This window comes from Scardinius erythrophthalmus, assembly GCF_964197995.2.
Source record: "Scardinius erythrophthalmus genome assembly, contig: HAP1_SCAFFOLD_490, whole genome shotgun sequence".
NCBI lineage: Eukaryota > Metazoa > Chordata > Actinopteri > Cypriniformes > Leuciscidae > Scardinius > Scardinius erythrophthalmus.
Genome location: NW_028296126.1, coordinates 8,511 through 18,867, shown reverse-complemented (window position 1 = coordinate 18,867; position 10,357 = coordinate 8,511). Strand labels below are relative to the sequence as shown.

At 36.0% G+C, this 10,357-nt stretch overlaps 1 protein-coding gene across 1 annotated transcript; it reads right to left on the bottom strand.

Moving 5' to 3' along the window:
* Positions 1–1,044: 1,044 nt before the first annotated feature.
* LOC308686601 (kunitz-type protease inhibitor 1-like) lies at positions 1,045–8,530 on the bottom strand. The gene is made up of 7 exons (XM_081395037.1): positions 8,366–8,530; positions 5,131–5,169; positions 4,914–5,039; positions 4,787–4,834; positions 2,819–2,989; positions 2,668–2,733; positions 1,045–1,884 (listed from the first exon to the last, which is right to left on the bottom strand). Exons 2-7 carry the CDS (start codon positions 5,144–5,146, stop codon positions 1,697–1,699), a joined length of 615 nt encoding a protein of 204 aa, XP_081251163.1. The 5' UTR covers positions 5,147–5,169; positions 8,366–8,530; the 3' UTR covers positions 1,045–1,696.
* Between the last annotated feature and the right edge of the window lie 1,827 nt (positions 8,531–10,357).

Genomic DNA, 10,357 nt, shown 5'->3' with positions numbered 1-10,357 from the left:
CCAACTTATTTTTGAAACAGACACTTGAACTTAGCGTGTTCACGTTAACTTTTATCAGCGTGATAAAAACGACAGCAAATGAAAGAAACCACCTTTGGAAAAAGATATTTAAAGTGTAATTTAATTGTTTAGTTGGTCTCGCGTCCCGTTGAATAACACGGGGAGGCGGGGCTTATGACCTATACTAGGACCAGCCACCGGTGGGCGATCGAGACGTTTTGGCTTCACTTTTCAGGGCTTGTGTGGCACGCTTGCGCTGTATCAAGTCGACAAAATTTCTAACCTGCATGCACTGCTTTAAGTCAGCCGCCGATCGGTCTGCGCAGAGCTGCATGAAGTCGAACAAGCCTAATTTCATTCCTGCTTGTCCTAAGAGCATGTTCTGCCCATTTTCTAACATTTTACTCTGCTTTTTGTTTTATTTTGATCAATTCGTCTAACAGCTATTTTCACGAAACATGCAAGACACGTCACTGCCAATGGATGTCGCTATTGTACTAAATAACAACGAGCTCTATCAGAGCATTCATTTCAGGTTTGCATAATCTCATTCATAATTTTACGAATAGAATAGAAAATAAATGCTGTTTCAGTACATTGAGTCACTTTATTTGTTTTTCACGTTAAGCGTTTTAAAATGTTTTTAGTAAAATGTATGTTTTGGCCTCCATGTCTCCACATCAGTCAAGTGACTAAAAACTCAATTGTCAAGATCACCTTTATTGATATAGCGCCGCTGCTTTATACAATACAGATTGCTTTTCAAAGCAGCTTGACGGGGATAACAGGAAAATAATGATTCAATGATGCAAAGTTAAATTCTAATGTAAAGCAACTCTAAAAAGAAAAGTGTGTCATTGTTCAATTCAAGTCAGTTCAATGACAGAAAAGTTCATCATTCAGCTAACAAAGCAGCTGAACAGTCGTGTCGTCATCGAATTGTGATCTATAAGCAAAAATGTATTATGGATTAAACCTTGTTTTCTAGTTTTAAAGCCCCTTTTGTCCCAGTAGCCTACTCAATAACTGGAATATCACTCAAACTCAATAAGTTCTCTTTAATAAACACTTTAGAGAAAAGCTGGAAGACATTTTACATTTAGTGCAACAAGAACAAGGGTTTGTGGGACAAATAATACAATTAATCTCACAAATATTCCACATATAAACAATAACTTGTCACCATGAAAAAAAATATATGCAATTAAAAATGTTACAGAATTATTAATATAGATAATTCAAGAAATTCTACTCCCATCAACAATCTTCAGAATGATAAGCAGCTTACGAATAACAAATAAAACAAAAACACTTTTACAATATCTTTTGTCACATGCTTATAAAACCTGAATATAAAATTCTCTGATTGTAGAAGACCATTTTTAAGGAATGATAAAAATCCAATATCTACTTTACAAACTCTCTCGTGCCATTTCACGAACACACACTTGAGTCTCAATGTAACATAATACACTAATTCTAAATATCCACATTAAAAAGAAACACCTTGATCATTACGACCTGAGATAAAAAGACCTGGTTCAGTGGCCAAACATGTAATATGGCTTTAATTTAAGTTCAGAAACCTGTAACTGAGTACTTTTGTCAAGGGAATGATTCATATGACCCGTCCTACACTGCAGCCAGCCTACAGTAGATCGGAGTGGCAGACCATAATGTTTTAAAGATTCTGGTGTCATGCTTTGGCAGTGGTGCTGTTGTAGACCATCTGTTGGTCTTCTTCACTGTAAGCCACTTGAGGACTGCTGGTGGCCACGTGCTGATGCTGATGGTTTTTTCTCCTGTTCTTGAGGAAGAAGTAACCCAGCACAGCCAGAACGGCCAAGATGCCCACGACCAACACCACAGCCAGCGCAACAGAAGCTGAGGGAGGAGAAAAGGCAATCGAGAACATGCACTGCATGAACTTGTACATACTTCACACATAATTATTCAAATTCTAAAAGTAACTAGAAAATAACTAACAAACTAACTAAATAAATAAACAAACAAATAAATATAGTTGTGCTGCAAAACCAAAACAAATCTACCAACAACAACAACAACAAAAAACTTTAACTAATATTCTGTATTGCTTCCAAGCAAAATATATTAATATCCTTAAAACAAGATACATTTACAAAAAGAATGCAAGAAGCAAAATTGGGTAACGTTTTAAGTGAAGGCTTGATGTATAATGCATTATAAAAGGTATTCATAGCGTATGTTGCAATTCATTATATATTTTAATAAATAATTGTAACCAAAGTTAAAATGCATTATAATCTTTTTCAGATTCCTTGTCACATCTAAAATTTGTTATCAGTCTCATTTTAATGCATTATAATTCTTATCTATTTATTGTCACATTTTTAGAAAGTATAATGTATTATAGCTGTGGTTACAATTATTCATGAGATCGCTGCATTGTATGGTGCATTAAAAATACTTTTATAATGCATTATATATTAAGGCTAAGTAAAGTGTTACCCAAAATTATGACAAGACGTAGGAAAAAAATTTGATTTAGGTTTTAAGTATAAACCAAAAAAAAAAGATTCATGCTTAATACATTAAAAAAAGCAATGAGGCACAAGAGTATTATTTTAAGCTATATATAGGAAAATATAAAGGAATATGTATGTAAATAAGATGATTAGATGTTACCTGACTGGCTTTCCCCTAGGTCCTCATCAACTCTTGCAAACATTCCTCTTGCAAACACTTCTTTTTCTACAAAGACAGACATAAGAAATATACATCAAATCCATACTTCAGCCATCATCACTACTATATCAGACTTGAGCACTCTTCATACCTGTGACACCTGAGCAGTTGCTCATGCATTTGTCTGTTGTTTCAAAGTTGTTCTCATTGCCATCACAGCCACCAAAGATGAAGTGATGGCACTTTTTGTTGAGAGGGTCATAGTACCAGCGAGTAAAATGGGCTCGACATGGGCCCGTTTCAGGAGGATCTGTGCAGTGGGCTGTTCCATCACAATAGGAGAACAGGATTAGCAGAGAATGAAAGATGAAGAAATAAGCAATCCGTTTCATGCACAAACTGTTGGTGGGATAACAAAAATATAAAACTAACTGTTGATAAATGAAAACATCTAAGATCGATAATAATGAAAAAATAAAGGCATCGTCCACCCAAAATTCCCCTATGCAATAGCTCTCATATCTCATCAGCCCTTCCACATCATCAAAATGCTGTCATGAGTTGTGATGTGAGAGAATTAATAGCTTTGAGCATTCTTGACATCAAACTTTTGAGCAATGCATGTAAACTAAAGGCACTACTTCATAAAATAGGCAAATGTGGAGAGGAAAATTTGGTCCATTTAATCAAATAACTCCAAAAGCCTTGCTGTATGGACTATCTTTTTTATCTTTCGGTGTTTTTGCCTTTATTGCAGCTTGACAACTTTTTATATATATATATATATATATATATATATATATATATATATATATATATATATATATATATATATATATATATATATATATATATATATATATAGACAAGAATAGCCAGGAGATTCCACTAAATTTCTTCTTATGGTTTTTATGATTTTTATAAAAGAAAAATCATAAAAGTTTCCAAATGACATGAGCGGGAGTTAGTACGGTGGTTTAAATTTTGGAGGGAATTTTTCATTAAAGGTGTAATAGGTGATCTGGGAAATGCTGACTTTAGCCTGCTAGCATTGAAGCATACGATCCCGCCTTTACTGCAAATCGCCGTTCAAAGCCTCGTCTCCTCCAAAACACATGAACACACACAGACCAGAAGAGAGACGACCAGAGACAACGTTATTGGATTACATCATGTGTCATTCACCGGTGAGAAAACTTCACAGTTCAGTGAGTAACACAGTACCACAATAACGCTTGACTGCCATTCTCGCTCTGTCAGCACAGTGTAGGTGGCACACACTGATGACGTATGATGTCTGTGTGAACAGGCTGCGCAGTGGTGTGAAAACACACGTTGACTGACAGGGAACACGTTATTTCCTTCGGAACAAATGCAATGATTGTACGAACACTTTATGGTCCTAAGTCTTCCACAGGCGATATATATTTATAAAAACACATTTAGACGCTTAACAGTGATTGCTATCAGGATATGAGGAGACTTTCAACCAGCATAACAAAATGTTTCTATAGAGAATCACCTATTGCACCTTTAATGACCTAATAAGGCTGCTGGTGTGTAAAGGCTGTGACAAGCCGAAGTCAAAGAACTAGTGGAGAGGAAAGCTGACTGTGTCCTGATCTCAGGTCGGCTGAGTCTGCGCTTCAACACACTGCAAAGACTACAGGCAACTGACAACTAGCATGATGTATTGTATGTAATGGAATTGCTGTTTAAATCAGCCTAAATCAGCCATAAAACTGTTTATATCAGCCGGTATCAATAGTCTGCATTCTTTATTCAAAAATAGAAACCCAAACTAGGACAACACAATAAACAAAGCAGCACTTGCTTACCATTTTGAATATCAATCATGCTAATCACCTTCTTCATCCCAGGCAGCTCATTTTATGAAAATATTTGCATATCGGAATGCTCAGGTAAAATGACGTAGAATTATAACAGCCTTCTGTCTGTGCTGTCTGCACAGCCAATCAGAGTTCTCTCTCTCACTGACACAGATTCAACAAGCTCAACTGGGCAAAACTAACCTGACAGACGTTCATTGATGGCCCACCATTGGCTTGGTGTGTCACGGCAATACAATTACAATTTCTCAGCACTACATAAAACTCACCTTTTTTATTCACCCCAATCTTAAGAAGTCGACTCAGGCTTTTATTCACTAAAAAGTAAAAGAAGTAAATTTAGAAACGGAGTACATGTCATGAGGTGTATGTGTGTGTTATGGTGCCGAGTCTCACATTGCTCACAGTTGTTCTCATCAGAACCGTCGCTGCATTGCTGCAGTCCGTCACACTCAAACTCTTTCTTCACACAGCAGTCGTTGGAGCATTTAAACTGCTCTTCTCCACATGAAGGAGAACAGTCTGTATCACACACAGACAAAACCACAGACTGAGACGAGCAACACACTCTGGGGGAAGTTTTTGGCAGAGGGGAGATCGAAAGCAAACATACCTTCCTTAGCCCCCATTCTCGTATCTCCACCAGGGATTTCTGCAGACAGACAACATTTGAGAAGGCATTACTTTCTGATGGGCCATGAGAGATTGAGTATTTAATGAAAGGAAATGTCTTAAAGGATTAAAGGAATACACATGATAGTCTAATGATTTATGTGAGGACAAATCATAATGCCACACCATACAATGGCATTTAAGAAAAAGGTGTCCTTTCAACATTGTTGCAGCAGTTTGTCTATTCCAGACAGAAGATGCCCCTGAACACAAAGCGAGATCCATACTGATTGTCCATTGTACTCACGTGCTCATCAAATATGTCTGTGATTGGCTACACTGATCGCTTACACAGATACAGACGGGAGTGTTTGAAAGCAGGCGTCTATCGGCGGACCGGTCCACTGATAGACGGCTGCTTGTGCTTTCAAAAGCTCCCACTCCTGTTTCTTAAAAAACTTGCACACACTTCCGTGTGCTCTGGAACTCTCCCGTGCGTTGATCATTGTGGCCAATCACAGACACATCCGATGAGCGCTTGAGCACATTGGCAAGTCAGAGGTGTTGATTATTCTGCTCAACAGCGCTCAAAGCATCACATTTTAAAAATTTCAGTACCGACTTGGTACTTTTGACAACACTAATTGTAACCCCAACATTTATCTGAAAATTTACTTAAAGAACTTAATTAAAGAACTTGTTTTCTGTTGCTTATAAGCTCTCGCTTTTGTAAGATGGTTCACCTCTCCTTGGGAAAATTAACCATGGTTTTGTGATCGATTACGGTTTGTATTACCTTAGTTTTCTGACAAATATCACAAATAAATGGTGGATAATATAATATATATAATCATGTATAAGAAAAAAAATCAAGCATGAAAACATTGTAGTACACCCCAAAAACAAAATCAAGACTTAGTAAAAGGGCATAATAGGACCCCTTTAAAATGTCCTATGTCCTTTAAAGAGAGGCCAGTTGTCATTATCATCCAATGTCCAGGTTTACCACAATAGTGTAGAAAAAAACTAAAAGAACTTTAGAGAAATTAATGTTAATCAGCTTCTACTGCTTGCTACTCTGAAGCTGCCCCTCTCCTCGTCATTTAACCAGAACTATCACACTTATGTAAATCTAGGACACGACACAGAATAAGTGATATGTGCCTGTAACTTTTTCAAGTTACATGACTGGAAGATTGGACTTATGCTGACTGATAGCTTATAGAATGGACTTAAGAAGGTTTAAATTTGTATTCGATTGTATTATAAGAATAGGTTTAAGATCTGCGGATCCTACCTCCTTACATAACATCACCTTGGAAATCTAAGGTGAAATACATTGTATTTTATAGGCATTTAGTGGGCAGTACTTATATCTCATAAGCCCAATACAATGCATGCCTGCCTTAGTTGGACTTGATGACTGCAGCCATCAACAACACTTTCTCAGAAAAGAATCCAGTTGTAGATACATCCAAGTTTCCTGGTCTTCACTTCTGAGATTTCCAACAAGATATTAACATAAACCTAACAACATTTCCCACATCACACAACACATCCATCCTGAATGGCGCCATTATTGCGGAGACGAGATGGAGCGCTAGCCCTAGATACCAACAATCTCCTCAGCATCTGGAATCACTCAACATATATCAACCAACTGGTAATTATACTTGAATGTGTATGCGATGTGAGTTTATTGTAGCATGGGCGATGCGTACGTTGAGTTTGAATGAACAAGTGCTATGGGTCTTGTGTGCACCCGGACCATAGCGGTAACAGAGGAGAGGCAAATTAAAATGTGTGTGTGTGTGCGTGCCAGAGCCAACACCATCCAGTGGCCAGATCAGGTCTCCCCCAAAGTGATAGTTTAAAAATATTAGTATTTTTCTCACACAACTATTGTTTTGCTTCATAAGAAAATTGATTCATCAACTGGGGTTCAGTTTCTTTTTGCATGGTTTTTGAGGTATCAGATTTGAGGTACCCATCCACTTGCGTAGAGATGGATTATTTTTCTAAAAATCTCTTATATACATTTGGGACGGCATGAAAGCGAATAAATGATGAGAAATTGTTCATGTTGGGGTGATGAATCTCTTTAACTGTGCAAGACACAAGCATCAGTGAGGTAAGGCTCGGAGGTTGCCGCTCCTCTAATTCATCACAAAGGTGTTCTGGAAGGCTTCAGTTAAGGGGCCAGTCAAAGTGACGACTTCTCCAAAGTCACTAAACTATTTCTTTATGAACCCACTTTGTGCACAGGGGCAATATCACTTTGGAACAGAAAAGGACCTGGAGCAAACAAAGTTGCAAACATATAATTCTCTAAAATGTTTGCATGGCCATAAACTGTAGAGTAGCTGAACCAAAACCCATCCTTATTTTGCACTCATATTCTGTAATATTCTGTTAAGACCAAAGGGGATGTTTTTTTTTTTTTTTTTTTGTTTTTTTTTGTGGTAGCTCTTAAAATTAAATATTTTGCAGGTTTAAAGTCATGCTGTATGGGAATCAGACATAATTAAATTAAATGTTATTTCTGTCCAACCTGAACCACTGATGCCACATTTGATTTAAGAACTGCAGCAGAGTTAAAGATAATCAGTCCCACTTTATATTTGATGTCTTTAACTACTATGTACTAACATTTAAGTTAATAATTTGATACAATGCACTTATTGTGTACATACATGTTTTATTGTTATAATTACCTGCATTACAGCTTTAATTCATTTCTGTAAGTACATCTATAATTACACTTCCCTTACCTTTTAACCCACCCTTAAACCTAACCATACCACCAATCCTGTCCTAAACTTACCCATAGCCCACCTTAATAAAAGCAAGATTTTTATAATACAACATAAACACAATAAGTACATTGTACTTATTTTTTGATGTAAGTACATAGTAGTTAAAGACACCTAATATAAAGTGTGACCAGATAATTAAACAACACCATTTCATTTTTTTTTTTTTTTAGAAGAGTTGAAAAGTAGAATGGACTTTGATGATGCTTTTATTATAGTGTGAGTTAATAGGTCTATTAACTGTCATTGTGAAGTAAATAACCAAGTGAAGATTTTTCAAATTTCTCTTTAGGTGTTTCCATGGGAGATAAAATAAACAGCATACTGCTTTTAAGCACAAATAAATAAGGACAGTTTTCATATTTAGGTATTCCTATAAACCAATAGTGCAACACTGCCACAATACAATGAGATGTGCATTACCTTTGATGTTTTTACAGGCATTTAAACACTCCTCTTCGGAGAGATAGTTGTTGTTATTTGCCTTACACCCTCCAAAGACGAACTGCTCACACTTGCTGGATGCACCGTTGTAATGCCAACGAGGGAAAGCACCTTTGCAGGGTCCCACCTTTTTAGGGGTCAAACAGTTACCTAGTGGTAAATGGAATAGAACAGAGTCATGACATAAGAAAAGCAGAAACAAACTAGATTTGTAATTTTCCTGAATAGCTGTTGGTGGCCACTGGCCCAATTCAAAACCCTCCATGGACGGTTTCTTTTACGTTATTGTGCGGCATTTTATTTTGTGAATCAAATGTATGTTTAATTGTGTATGTGTAATATTCAGTTGGTTTACACCTCCTTATTGCCCACATTATGAACAGTGTAACAGACTCATTTACACCTTTCATTAACAAATCTCTTTGGGGATAGTACTTTAAGCTGGATTTATTTGACAGCTTTTATACCTTCAGTTGTGGAAACTGAAAAATTTTCCTCATTTTAAAATGAACTGAGGCATATTTAAAAATGCTTTCTGTAATTTCTTGAATTTTGTTCTTTACAAACCCATCAGTTAAGGATTTTAATAAAGATTAGAAATTAATAAATGTTGAAAAAAGTTCAAAACCAAACTGAAAGAAATGAGATTCCAAAAGTAATCAATGAAATATGATAAAAACATTGTTGATTAACTTGGTTGAGCAGATCACAGCATCAAAGTGTGTTGTCTTTATCACAGAGCAAGAAAAGATTCCCAAAATCTTCAACAGCACTTAAATGACCTTGTAGAGTAATGCAATATACAATTATTCACAGGGTACATCACATGTAATTACATTGCAAATGCATTTTCGTTATCTGCATTCAGCTTTTACATTTACATCTTCCATAAATGTGGCCATAATCTTAAATCTGCAGCAGCTCTTCAATAAAATATCCTGCGGGTTTGACATCATGCTATATAGTAAAAAGACAAGAACTAAAGACGTTTTATCTTACTGACATCCAACCTGCAACACTGATGCCATATTTGTTTTGAGAACTACAACAGACATGAAGAAAAACAAATTCCAATCTGTTCCTCACACAAAGACTTTAAAAGTTGTATTGGCCTACTGTGTGTGCATAATAAGGCGAAATTCTGATATTTTTCCTACCATTTTCCCAACTCTAAACTTTAAACTTCTCCAAAAATTACTCTTAAGATTGTATATAATCATTCAATATGTAATTATTCATGAGGGAAGATGTGGCTTAAAGTGAAAACCACCTTATATTTAGATTTGCATAATTATTAGACAGGTAAAGAGAATGTAATTGACACTGAAAAGTCCAGAATTATGAAACGCCCAAGAGAAGAATGCAACATTGCAAATTGCAAATTGAGCCATGATCATTGACAACGAAACTCTCATTAGGTAAAAAAAATGAAAAATAAAAAATACAAATAAAAATAACATTATGATCAATTTCAATAGCACATTAAGTTTAATTTATTGACATAGAACTCATGCTTAATGTGATAGTTTCATCCTTGCATCTTCTATAATACCATAAATTGTTAGTCTTGAGAGTATTTACATCAGTGAATAAATACATAGATCCGCATTTCATTTTAGTATGATCTAATGGACGGGTGGTAGAATTTTTGTGAAGCGTGCCAGAGGTTCTGGAATCGAATTCGCCCTCAAATAGTTCATATTTTTTTCTCATTAAAACCAAAGTTGTTCAGAGATTGTATATCAACAGCAGGGACACAGGGTGTGCATTTTGTTTTATGATTTCACCGGAACCGGGAGCACGTTGGTGTATGCGTTTCGAAACTGATGACGCTCACATCTCATATCTTCAACCTGCTAAAATGTTATATGTTCCTTGCAAATGTGCATTCTGAATAATTAGGGCCCAAGCCCTGAAAGGGCGAAGGCCCTATTGTTTTCCTTAGGATTATTTATTATTATTATTATTATT

What these genes read in the sequence shown, in the direction of transcription:
- LOC308686601 (XM_081395037.1), bottom strand. An exon ending in CAACTGCTCAGGTGTCACAG is followed by an intron (nt 2,734 to 2,818) that starts GTATGAAGAGTG and finishes CTGTCTTTGTAG; the next exon opens with AAAAAGAAGTGTTTGCAAGA. An exon ending in CCTAGGGGAAAGCCAGTCAG is followed by an intron (nt 1,885 to 2,667) that starts GTAACATCTAAT and finishes CTCCTCCCTCAG; the next exon opens with CTTCTGTTGCGCTGGCTGTG.